Source organism: Apis dorsata, unplaced genomic scaffold (assembly GCF_000469605.1).
Source record: "Apis dorsata unplaced genomic scaffold, Apis dorsata 1.3 scaffold_779, whole genome shotgun sequence".
Taxonomy (NCBI): Eukaryota; Metazoa; Arthropoda; class Insecta; order Hymenoptera; family Apidae; genus Apis; species Apis dorsata.
This window is the reverse complement of record NW_006263926.1, coordinates 114,910-128,606: the sequence shown is the minus strand read 5'-3', so window position 1 is coordinate 128,606 and position 13,697 is coordinate 114,910. Positions and strand designations below refer to the sequence as shown.

The window sequence follows — 13,697 nt, the reverse complement described above, 5'->3', positions numbered from 1 at the left end:
AATTATTTTCTTATTAAAAAATATTTTTAATAAAAAAAGATAAAAACATAAAATTAATTATTAATTTTATTTTAATTAATAGTTAATATTTGTTATTATTGATATTTTAATATTTTTATATTATACATATATACTATATATTTCAATAAAACAAAGAATATTTTATTTTCTCTCAGAAGTTATATTTTTGTCCACCAAAGTTTTGAATAATTGAAAATACATAGCATATGATTTTTATCAATTATATTTTTATATTTTTAATCATATTTTTAACAATACTAAGTCTTTTATTATCTATTTAATTTTATTGCCTTTTTATCTTAATATTATTTATAATATTTTAATTATAATATTTAAAGAACAATTTTTGAGAGAGCTTAAAAATAGCGGGAAAATTGATGTCGTGTGATACTAACAACCAATCAGAATGTGAATTTGATCTATAGATTTGGCAACAATGTTGCCTGACTCAGGCAGACGATAGTAGTGTCACTTTCTTCTAGACAGTGAGATGAAGTTAAGTTGAATGGTAATTCGATTATTCTATTTATCAAATAAAGATCGTATAAAAAGAAGAATAATTGTATATTTTGAACAAGCAGCTTTAATAAGGTAAAATTTAATAAGATTTTGTTTTAAAAAATTTATCAAACAATCATATGATTTATGTTTGAATTTGGAGTCATTGACCGTAGTCCTCTTCTATTTTATCAATTTAACGTTACGAAAATAGGTAACTATGTTATTATATTAAATAAGAATTTTTTAACATATTTTTTATCATGTTAAAAAATAAAATTCGAAAATTTTAAATAATTTTCAAAAGCAATAAAGCAAATTAGAAAATATATATATATGAAATATGCATGTATATATATTTAAATTTTATTAGTATTGTGTATATTATATTATTTAAATTTTTTTAAAATTGTACGAATAAAATATGCACATTTATATATGTTATATATTTATATAAACAAAACATTTAAAATGTAATTATTTTCATATTTTTTTCATTCAAAATGTTCATAATATATTTATGTAAAATATAAAATAGAAGAATTCTTTCTTAAATTTTGTATAATGTCTATCAAGGTTGATTTATAAACCTTGAATTACTATATTTAGAAATAAGAAATTGTATCCTGTTATATGTATGTTTATGACCTTTAACTTCTTATGTTATAATAAGAGTTTATTTTTTTTTTTTTTTAATTTTATAGATAAATCTGTTAAAAACAAGAAAAATTAATATGATATAAGTATACAAAAAGCATAAAAAATATAAAAATGGATAAATTACATCAACATATTCTCAAAGTATTAAGAAAAAGTATAATGGCTGATATGGATGTACACAATGGTATTATAAAGCTACTGCAATCAGAATATATATTAACAGATATACAAATAGCAAGAATTGAAAAAGGTGTTTCTAAAGAAGAAAAAGCTGAAATTTTATTAGATATACTTCCAAGGTAAAAATAATATATAAAATTAATTTTAATTTACATTTTATATAAATAAATTTACTATAAAATTTTTTAAAAATGTTTTATTTAAGTTATTCTTTACTTTTTTATCTAAGTTTTAATAATTGTTTCATTTAAATATAATATATAAAATTATTTTCTATTTTTTAGTTGTGGTCCAGGTGCATTTGATATTTTTCGTCAAGCTTTAAAACATCATTATGAATGGTTAAGTAATGATATGGATAAGCTCGAAGAAAGTGTAAGATCATTTTGTGACATAAAGAATATCAATACACCTACTCTTCCTCCAACATCACCATTAACTGTTGTAAGAGAGGCAAAGGTATATATCATTAAAATATTAAAAATTCATTACATTCATTTTTATTTTATTGATTTAATAAATTATAAAATAAAAAATTAGTTTTTATTGTTGTTTAATTGTTATTGTATATTAATTATGATATTTGTTATTTTGTATGCATGCTTATGGAAATCAAATATGTAAGTGTAAAAAAAAGTTGCCAAATATTTATAACATTAATTTTATTTTTTATATAATTTTTATATAAAATTATTTATTAAAAATTAATCTAATAGTTTTTAATTTTAGATAAAACAGTTACAAAGTTATTTGGAAGAATTGCAACCAAATGAATATATTGTACTTCATGGTATGAAAGGTTTTGGTAAATCATGTTTAACAGCTAGTACATTAAAAAACATGAAATTTGTAAGAAATATATTTTGTGTAAGTTTTTATAATTATATATTAATTATATATTAATTTTATATTAAGCTTACATATTAATTATAAAATTTTTAGTTTTTACATGATTTTAAATAATTTATTATATTTTTCTTAGAATGAAGTGTATTGGATCAAATTTGGATATAAACGTTCAGTTGATGAAGAGATATTATTTCAACTTAATACATTGTATCATCGTGTCAAGAACTTGGAAATAGTCCCAGAATCATTAAAGCCAGAATCTTTAAAAGATTCATTAATTTATTTTTTGCAAGAACATTTTAGTAGAGAAAAACATTGCCATGCTTTATTAATTTTAGATGATGTTTGTGATTCAAAAATAATCGAAACATTTGATTTTGGCTGCAAAACATTAGTAATTACAGCTGATCTTGATGTTGTATGGGAAAAAAGACCTCGTGTGATTGAGGTAAATTATTTTTTTTTCTATGTATGATAATTACAAACTATCTAATATTCTATGTATGATAATTACCAATTATTTACCAGATGAATGATGGATTTACCGAAACAGAATCTTTAGGTCTGTTTGCTAAAGTATTGGATACAGAAATAGAAAATCTTCCCTTAGAAGCAAAACGAATTCATGATGAATGTAAAGGAATGCCTTTATTAATTGCAATGTTTTCTGCTCAATTTAAGGAATTTAAACATGACATGAAATTACGTCCAGATAGATGGAAGTACTATTTAAATTCATTAAGAAATAAGGATGAAAATAATCAGTAATATTTTAAATATATATAAATTTATTTGAATCATTTTATATATATATATAAATATAATTTCAACTAATAGATATTTTATATCTTTTTCAGTGTAATTAAAAAATTTTGGGAAAAACAAGAAGTAATTTTTAATATGTGTATAGAACAATTACCTCTTGAAATGAGAAAACGTTATGAAGAATTAGTTATTTTTAGAGAAGATGTTAATATAACACCACAGGTACAAATTTGTGATTTTAACATTATCTTATATTTATATATTAAAAACATGCATAAAAAATACAATATACTAAACGTGCATATGATTATTAATATGTATTGTTATATTTTATATTTATTTTATAGACATTAGAAATTCTGTGGGAGGGTGGCCTATTTCAGGTTGAAGAAATGATGCTTGATTTATGTCATAAATCACTTGCTGCTAAACAGTGGAATGACGAATTACGCAGTTATATATACGGTGTTCATGATTTATTACTTTGTCACCTTCGACAAAAATTTTCAAAAAATGAATTAATACAAATGCATAAATCATTGATTAAAAAATATCGTAAATATTGCAATGGTGATTTTTCGAAATTACCAGCAGATAACTATAGTCATTCATATATTGGATATCATTTGGAGCAAGCAAAATTATATGATGAGTTTCCTAATATATATTTAGATTTTGATTTCATCCAACAAGCAATAGTTCATAGTGGTTTAAATAATTTATTGATTGATTTAAACAATTATAGAAAATATATTACCAAAGATTGTGATCCAGAATATGAAAAACGCTTTGTTGACTTGGAAAAATTTTTAGAAGAAAATTCAAGTACTATAGCAGAACATAGACGAAAAAAATGCTTGGATATAGTACAAATTGCTATGAGTCATCCTTATCCAGGTTACATTAAAGATACTGCTATTAAACTTGCAAAAGGAAGATCTAAATATTTATATTTATTTCATGATAAAACAGGACAAATAGATATACCATTGAGTGAAGAAATGTCAACAGAAATATGTACATCATGTTTTATAAATGATCCAAATCTTATATTAATTGGAAACCAATCGGGTGAAATATTTTTATGGTATAGCATTTTCAAAAGACAAAAAGTTTTCAATGGACATGACAAAAATTGTTGCATAAAAAAAATTATTGTATGTAATGAAGGAGATTATTTCTTATCTTTAGATGATCGTGGTATAGTAAAATTATTTAAAATTTTTGATGATGAAAATTATGAAGAAAGTAATAATGCTATATTAAGTCCAAGACAAAAACAATCTTTTTGGAGCGGAATTTTTACAAGTAAAATTCCTCGTGATGATAGTTCAGTAGTATTTTCTGTTCCTAATGAAATTATATTAGATGTGACATTTTCTCATGACAGTAGTTCTATTGCTGCTTGTACAAATAAAGGAACAATAAGGGTATAAAATAAATTTAAATAGAAACTTATATTAATAAATTTTCATTGAATTAAAATAATAATTTCTTTTTTAGATTTGGGATTGTCATGGAAATATATTATCAAATCACGGTCATAATCCTCAGAGGTAAATATAATTGATAATATTTACATATTGATAATTGAAAAAATTAAAATATTATTAATTTTTACAGTTCTCTTAAAAATATAGCATTTACATTGGAAAATAATATTACTTCTTTACTTCATATAATGGATGAAATACATGGTGTTATAATATCATATTGTAAATATGGTAATAAATATGAATATATATCAACATATAATTTAGACTTGAAAAAGAAGAAAATTATCTTCTTCTGCAGTGTGCCACTACAAAATAATTCTTTATTTATTGTTACTCAAAAAAAAGCTATATATGTGAAATGGTTTAGATCAAGTAATAATCATATGCATAGTTATAATAAACAAGTAAGAGCAAGTGTTGAAAATGAAAAAACCGTTTATGTTTGTGCCAGTATGACTGATGATGGTCAGTATATAGTTTTAGCTGATTCTAGCGGTTTTATAAATGTATGGAATATAAACATTGGACTTCATCCAATAACTACTTATAAAAGTCGTGTTTCTTCTTTGGACACATATTGGTTAAAAGATGAAGGATATCATATTATATGTGGAAGTGAGAATCGATTACTTCATAAATGGAAATTTCCAGTAGAAGGAACTGGTACATCAATAAAAAAACCTTTATTTGATGCAAAAGTACAGAATTTTGGCAATACTTCGAATACTATTGTTATGGAAACGCGTTCAAATACTATTATTACATTAATTGGTGATGATAAAATAGCTGAAACTGAACAAATTGATGGAAAAATAAATAATTTAATTCTTTATGCAGATAAAATAATTTATGTTACTGATAAAGGTATGATTAATATGTTTGATACAAGAAGTAAAGAAAATATTCGTTTATTAAACTTTTCATCTAATGTGGAATTAGTCACAGTATTAGATATAAAAAAGGATATAATTAACAATGGTATTCTCGTTTGTAGAGGGACAGATGATAAGGATTTACAGGTAATGCATGGTAATATATTATATAAAAAAATTGAAGGAAATTGATTATTTTAATTGATTTTTTATTTTTATTTTATTATAGGTGTGGGAAAACATAAAATTAAAATATATAATTCCGAATACAGGTTACGTTATTGCAATTCATATAATTGATCAAGAATGTTTAGTAACAATAACTCGAAATGGTATAATAACAATTTGGAATATCAAAAATATGAATTGGTTACAAACAGATAGAGTGAACGGAAGTTCAGATATAATCTTTAGTTGTTTAAGCTACCAGAAGAATTTTTTAGCTGTATTAAATGAAAATAGAGATGTGGTTTTGTATAAATTACAGAAAGATATAATATTAAATCCAGCATATATTAAGATAATAGAATGTTCTAGGCTAACATATATTCATAAATTAACATGTTGTGAAATTTCACAAAACGAAAAGTATTTAGCTATAGGTTTTGAAAATGGAAACATTTCTGTAAGTTTTCATTATAAATTATTTTAATATCTACATAAGAAGTATTAATAATTATAATATTAATAATTTCCAGATTATTGATACATTTACATTCGAAGAAATACGAAAATTGAACTTTCATACAAGTCCAGTTACTCAATTACATTGGGCTCCCTCTATGATTGAGATTCCAATTTTGCTTTCTGTAAGTTCTGATGAATTAATTTGGTGGAATATTACTTTAATTCTACACATACGTAAACCAAAATCGGAGAAAAGAACCGTACTGAGTCACAGTTTTAGTTCTCCTTCTGTTAGTAAAATAACTAATGATTTCCCACATATATCTACTAGTCAAAGTATAGATTCGTATATTTGCCATTTACAAACAAATCAGCTACAAGATAAAAATACAAAGAATGATATAGATAAACTAACTAAGTTTTGGAAATCTAAAGAGGGTAAAGATCCCAAACAGCCAGGAATACTAGCTATTGTCGAGTTACCTTCAAATTTTTTTGCTAAAATATGCGTATCTACCGATTTCACTAAATATGTTACAGTTGATATATATGGATCAATCAGTACTTTTACATTATGTGGGTATGATTAATAACAAATATTTTTATAATTCAATTTATAATTTTTATATATAACCTTTTGAAAAAGAATCTTGTTTTAAAAAATTTGCATATAAATTCATTATTAGCTCTATGTTATATTGAGTTTTGATAGTAGATGACTACAACAAAATAGAATATAAGGAAATAAAATTTAAGAATTCTAATGATTATGCTGATTATGCTAAATGTGAGTAAAATTTCATATAATTTAATTGACTAATGCTCAAAACTATATTGAAAAGCATAAACTTCTTAATATTTTAATATTACTGCCATTTGCATTTATCAAAAAATTATAAGATCTCTTATTCATAGAAGAAAACCATAATTCCAATTTTTACTGCATTTTTTATAACGAATTTATACATAATATAATTTTTAGATAAATTTTTATCCTTATAATTCGAAGCATTCGTATTTTTTAGAATTATTCTTTAAGTGATACAAGTTGCTGAATGTAGTTTGTAAACTTTCTACTTATTTTTTTTTTACTTATTTTTTTGTACAAATGCTCTTTTTTACCTATTTTATATAATTATATATCATTATAATATAAGATATATACATATATCAATATATACTTTATACATAAGTATTATTTAATATTAATATAAAATATATTTTAGTATTATACACATTTTTGTAAATATAAGTAATTGTATTTTATCGCAGAGATTAGCAAAATTAAAAAAAAATTAAATACTTTTAACAATTAGAAATTTTATTGAAATAAAATAAAAAAAATAAAAGAGAGAGAGAAAAATATCTAAATTATATAACGAACCTAAAAATTTTATAATTAAAAAATTGATTATGTTATATTTTTATGTATTTTGTATTATTTAAAAATAATATTAAAAATGCAAAATATTAAAAATGTGAGTTATTGATATGGAAGAGAATTTGATTTGAGTTTGTATTAAATAATATTTATTATTAATTAAAAAATAAATTTTTAAAATAAATAAAATTGATCATAATAATATCATAAAATCAAATAAATTATAATTTAATTAAATAATAAAATAAATTTTAAAATTTGATTGAAACTTTACTTCATCATGTTAAAATATTGCAATAATTATTAATATTTTATAAATTACAGAAATTTTCCATATCTTTGACTTTCATTTGTTACTGAACTGAAATCAATATTTTTTATTGTTATATATTTTATACTATGTGCCTTAAATGTACAACATGACAACATACTTGAAAAGAAGTATATATTTGTATTGAATTTTTAACATATTTAAATTATATGTTAATTATCAATTTATGGCACATGCCTTTTAAATAAGATACTTAAGTTATGCATTTATTTTATATACCAAATATAAAAAATAATAAATTAAATTGTACTTTAATTGATGCATAAAATCATAGTTCTTATGTTATATGTTTTATCTCAGTGCTGCAATTTCTTTAATTTTGACGAATCTATTTAATTTCATATGATTGTAATATTGCTATAAATGTTCCAATGAGATTACTTCAGATATAGACAACAAAACAATAATATAAAAAAAAAATCCTAAGCGTTTCTAAGTACAACAACTTTGCACAAATTAGATAGAATATATATTGAAAAATTTCATGTATTCTGATACTACATATATAGTTATATATATGTCGAAATGTTTATCAATTATTTTGTGATATAAGAATACATGTGACTAATGTATTCATCTTAATTGTGGTGCAATTTATGGAAAATGTAAACAATAAAGCTCACGAATGATAATATTTTATCAGTCAAAACGAAGTTTGCATTTTCTCGTTAAGAAACTCAATTTTTTAAAACATTTTTTGTATTTTACGACGTTATAAAAATTATATACATTGTAATATAAATAAAATTTTGTAAATATATATATTTTTATTTCTTTTTTTCGAATTCAATGGATAAAACGCGGAATAGCAATTGCGTTTCGCGTAAAATTGCAAGTACACGTGGTTAGTATACATATTTTTAGAAGAGAATGACCATGCAATGTACGACTTGGCACTCCACAGAGCATTTAATTTTATACTCTAGGCCAATGTCGATTACTATGTTATGTACATGTTTTAATAGGAAATTGTCTGTAAAATTCAAAGATTAATTATATTATTGTAGGTTAAAATTTTTTTTACTATTAATTCGAATTTTACATTTTAAAATGCCAAAATATACATGCAATTTTTTTTAATAACTGATAATTGATGATGTTTAAAAATATTTATATATCTAATAATAATCTTAAATAATAATTCATTACATCTCAATAATTACTAATAGTTATTATCAATAATTAACAATAATAAATTAATATATTAATAATTATTGAGACAAGTATAATTAAAATAATATAATATTTTAATGATGAATTGTAATCTTATATCTAAATATACAAGTCAGTAATTGAAATCGTATTGGAAACATAACCACTCATTAAATTTAATTAAATAATAAAGTAAATAGTATTATATGACTTAAAATGAAAAATTAATTTAAATTATAGATCATAATATTACTTTTACTTTAATAGATGTAATCAAAAGTAGCTAAAAATGTTTTATGATAATATATTATGATTTGAGTATCGATTCAAATCGATAATTTTTGAAAGGTACTTCCATGTGCTAATAATCGCACGTTAATTATTTTATCACTATTATATATCACTATATTTCATATCAATTGATCAAAAAGAATATTTGATAAAATTCTAAATTATTTGTAACAGTATGCGAATATAACATACACAAACATACAATATATACAAAGTATATCACACACTTTAGGTCCCGGAAATGTGAGCGGGGTGAGGAAAGTGTGGACGACTCATACCAGTAGCGCAACTACCAATCGTTGCATTTCGCGATATTCAGTCTCGGTGTGCGGATCGTCTTATTACTTGTCATTTTTATGTCACCCGTTTTGTGATCTTCAAATAATTAATTTTTTAATTTTTTTTCTTTGAATAATTTTTAGTAACAATTTTTAGTGTGAACACATAAAAAAACACAATGTCGGTTATATATAAAAATACAATGAACTCGATTGGCAAGTTTGTACCTCAGAAATTTCAACCACTGTGGAATCATCCAGCTGGTTAGTAAGTTATCGATGATTTTTCAAATAGTAACACGTGCGTAGACATATGTGCTTCTGTCATTCTACTGCTTACATTTGACTGAGCAGATAAGAAGTATATGTAATATTATATAAACTTTAAACATTTCTTACTTTTTATAAATGTAAATTCAGATAGACTTGACCGTTATTAACGCATATAAATCATATCATACTATGATATGCTGCTCTATATATTAAGATTGCTAAATTTTTATGCATTTTTTTTTATATTCTTTATAAGTTTTTATAATTTTATAATATTATATAATTATAAAGAGAAAATTAAAAATAATATATCAATATCATTAAATAAATGATTTAAAAATTGTCGCAAATTAAGTTTTTGTAATTGGAATTTGAAACTTGTTGAAATATGATTGAGTAATATGCATATATTACGAAACATGATCACGTAAATTCGAAAATATAATCATAATCATTATCGTTATATTACGAATTATTTTTATTCTATTCTCCTTTTTAAATTTTCTATTGATAATATGTATTGCAATTATTATAAGAAATATGTAACAGTAGTATCGACGTATTTTCCCCTTTCAGGTCCGCAGACTATATTCTTCTGGGCACCAGCTTTTAAATGGGTCAGTAACTTTGAAGTTTTAACATCTCGTTAAACATTATTATTTAATATGTTTAATTATGTTTAATATATTTTAACGTATTATTTTAAATTAAATTATTTAAATATAATTAATGCTTTATTTATCATTGAATTTACAAATATTTAAAAATTATTTGTTGACTACAACATATCTATATAGATTTGATTTAAATATATTTTCATATATTATAAAAAAAAATGATAGACATTATTACTATGACCTTTAATTATTTCGTAATGATTTTGTATTTCCATAATGCTACATAAAATCAATAATATATTATCAATATATTTTCTAAAAAGGAATAAAGAAAAATTATTTCGTGTAAATGTCAGATGTTTATAATTTAAAAAATTGTAAATTTTATATATAAAAAAATTTATGAAGTATCGTGCGCATGCATCTTACAACAAATTGCAGTTAATCTACCTAAATATAGGTCAATTTTTTAAAGTAAATAATGTTGAATACATCTTACATTTGCTTGATTATTCATCTCTTTTTTTTTTTTTTTATAATTTAAATCTATTTTAATAGTTTAAAAATCGAAGTTTACAAATTACAGGGACTTGTAATAGCTGGCCTCGGTGATCTGCAGAGGCCAGCAAGTCAAATTTCCATTAGTCAATCAACTGCCTTAGGCATTACTGGCTTAATCTGGACCAGATATTCTTTAGCGATCACTCCAAAAAACTGGAGTCTTTTTAGCGTAAATCTTTTTGTCGCGCTAACAGCTTTGTATCAAGTTAGTCGAGGAATAATGTAAGTCCATTTTTTAAATATTATACAACAACATTATTTTAAATTGTATCAAATCATATCATATCGAAACATAAGAAATAATATATATCATGAAAAATATATATTTTATATATCATGAAAAATAATGATTTTTTTATACCTAATATATTACATTTATTGCGAATATATATGAATACATAATGTATGAATTTCTCTGTTTTGAGATAAATAAATTATATGTATAAGAACCATATTATTACAAAAAATTTAACTAATCTATTTTTTATTGTATTTCATATATTTGATTAAATTATATTTTTTTTTAGGTATCAAAGAGAACAAACAACGTTAACTGCAACAGCATCTACGAAAGAAAAATAGCGTCTATTTTTAAATAATATACATTCCCAGATATTCAAATATTTATATATTGAAAATGTATATATTGAAAATATTGACATTTTAATAATTTGATGATACTTGTGGAATGTATTTAATATTATGAAACAAACAAAAAAAAACAAACACGAAATTAGAAAAATAACGAATTTATTATCAGGATTGAACATGATTAAAGACTAGACTATAATTCAAGATGCACTTTACATGTATATAATAAGAATACATTCAACATAAGAAAAAATAATAAAAGGAATAAGCTATGAATTATATCATAAAATTTAGAAAATAAATAAGTTGTAAATCGCAAATCGATATGCAGGAATATGAAATAATAATAATTGGAAACTTAAAATATTTAATATTCAAAATTTAAAATTTAAAACATTAATTAGAAATTAAAAATTATCAATATTGTGTTTAAATTTAAAATACCAAAAAAATGCGATACCAATAACAAAATTATTAAAAATAATATAAAATGTATTAAGCTGTGATATTGAATGTAAGGTGCTGTTCGTATCTTTATTTCACTATATTGCATAAATTCTAAATCCTAAACTAAGTACAAATATACCAACAGAAAATATAGAATGTAATTTCAAAGTGCAGTACAACATTTAAAAGCATATACAATGAATTAAAATACCAATCAATAATACACCAATAGTAATCGTGTGTAGTAATATATATACATATATAGTGTTAGATTTAGATAAATTTATTTATGTACATATCTACCTCTAATAAATAATAATATATAATTTACTGGTTTTAACGATTCGCAATACTGATGCTGAAACACTCGAAGAAGTAGGAAATGTACAAATTGTATACCAAGTTCGATAATATTGTAATTGCCTTATAAAAAATATAATAAAATAATATATTTTTTTAATAACTGTTTTTCTATATAATTTTTTTTATTTGAAAAAAATATATGACTTTATACTAGAAATACGAATGTGTTTTTTGTTCGAATAAGAAAATAGAATAAAATTTTTTTATTATACTTGGCTTCTAATGATAAATTTCATAATAATAAAACCATATTTTATTAGTCAAATTGAACTGTAAAATAAATATTGATATCTCAGAAATTATGATCTCGATAATTATCTTCTTATACATTTAAAATACAAACTTTCATAAGTTGTCGAATTGTGCGCCTTTGGCACAAAGATAACGATAATATAATTTACGTATTTCTATAAAATATATGTAATGTTTGTTTTTTAATTTTTTAACTTTAATCATAATACTAAAAATTATATTGAGTCATAAAATTAATATTTCTGTTAGTGGCAATATTAAAATATATAATATCAATATTTTCTCATTTTTAAATATATATATGTATATCTGATAATTTATTACCTTTTATAAATATCGACAAAATGATATGAAAAATATTGAAATGTGATAAAATATTGTATAATTTTTCTAATAACATATTTAAAAGTATTTACTGTTTAATTTTATTGCGAGTATAATATAAAAGTATATCTAACTCGGATCTATATATATCTATATATATTGGTATATCTAACTGTTATCTATTTTTTTTTTTAATATCAAATTAGTATCAGATAATTATAAGGATTTTAGAAGATAATTTATTTTAATTTTTAATGTAATTCTTTGTAAAATTATTTTCTACTTTTTTAAATATTTGTATTTTTTAATAATTCTTAATAAATATATGTTTAACTCTTTGTTTGATAGGTGGCATTCTTATTTTATTTTTAATAAAAGTAACTTTAAGGACAATATATATCGCATTGTTAGATTTTCAATGTAATATTCTTGTAGTCATATTTCAAGAATAAATATAAATAAAAAAAGCAAATAATAAGAAAAGATAAATAAGCTAAAAATTAAAAAAATCAGTATTATTTTTAAAGTACTATAAATGAAGAGAGATAAAGAGTGCGAATAATGAAAAAAAGATAGAAATAGAATAAGAACTGAGAATTAGCGCTATTTCCCGAATATTAAAGATATTTTTTTAAAGCCAGAATAAGATAGAATAAAAATTGAGTATTAGTGCCATCTCTTGAATATTTTTAAAATATCTTTACAAAAACAAAATATCAAGAGATGGTATTATCAATTTTTAATCTATCTCTATTTTTTTTTTATTTCATTTATTCCGGAGATGGCGCTGATATCATAATTTTTATTCTATTTTTATCCTTCATTGCATTGATCTCTATTTTATCCATGAATATTTATTATTTGTGTA

General features: G+C 21.7%; 2 protein-coding genes across 3 annotated transcripts; both read left to right on the top strand.

The window, feature by feature from the left end:
* Positions 1–485: 485 nt before the first annotated feature.
* On the top strand, positions 486–7,160 carry LOC102681002 (apoptotic protease-activating factor 1-like). Of its 2 annotated transcripts, none has more exons than XM_006622852.2 (12): positions 486–612; positions 1,224–1,478; positions 1,644–1,818; positions 2,098–2,226; positions 2,342–2,656; positions 2,737–2,972; positions 3,066–3,195; positions 3,321–4,403; positions 4,477–4,529; positions 4,597–5,488; positions 5,571–5,966; positions 6,040–7,160. In XM_006622852.2, exons 2-12 carry the CDS (start codon positions 1,291–1,293, stop codon positions 6,556–6,558), a joined length of 4,116 nt encoding a protein of 1,371 aa, XP_006622915.1. In that variant the 5' UTR covers positions 486–612; positions 1,224–1,290; the 3' UTR covers positions 6,559–7,160. The 2 variants fall into 2 exon arrangements, with proteins under 2 accessions (XP_006622915.1, XP_006622914.1); XM_006622851.2 differs by having other exon boundaries at positions 487–612; positions 2,089–2,226.
* Positions 7,161–9,376: 2,216 nt separating this feature from the next.
* LOC102680866 (mitochondrial pyruvate carrier 3-like) lies at positions 9,377–12,353 on the top strand. The gene is made up of 4 exons (XM_006622850.2): positions 9,377–9,665; positions 10,251–10,291; positions 10,878–11,074; positions 11,380–12,353. The coding sequence occupies exons 1-4, from the start codon at positions 9,581–9,583 to the stop codon at positions 11,432–11,434; spliced, it is 378 nt and encodes a 125-aa protein (XP_006622913.1). The 5' UTR covers positions 9,377–9,580; the 3' UTR covers positions 11,435–12,353.
* The last annotated feature ends 1,344 nt before the right edge of the window (positions 12,354–13,697 follow it).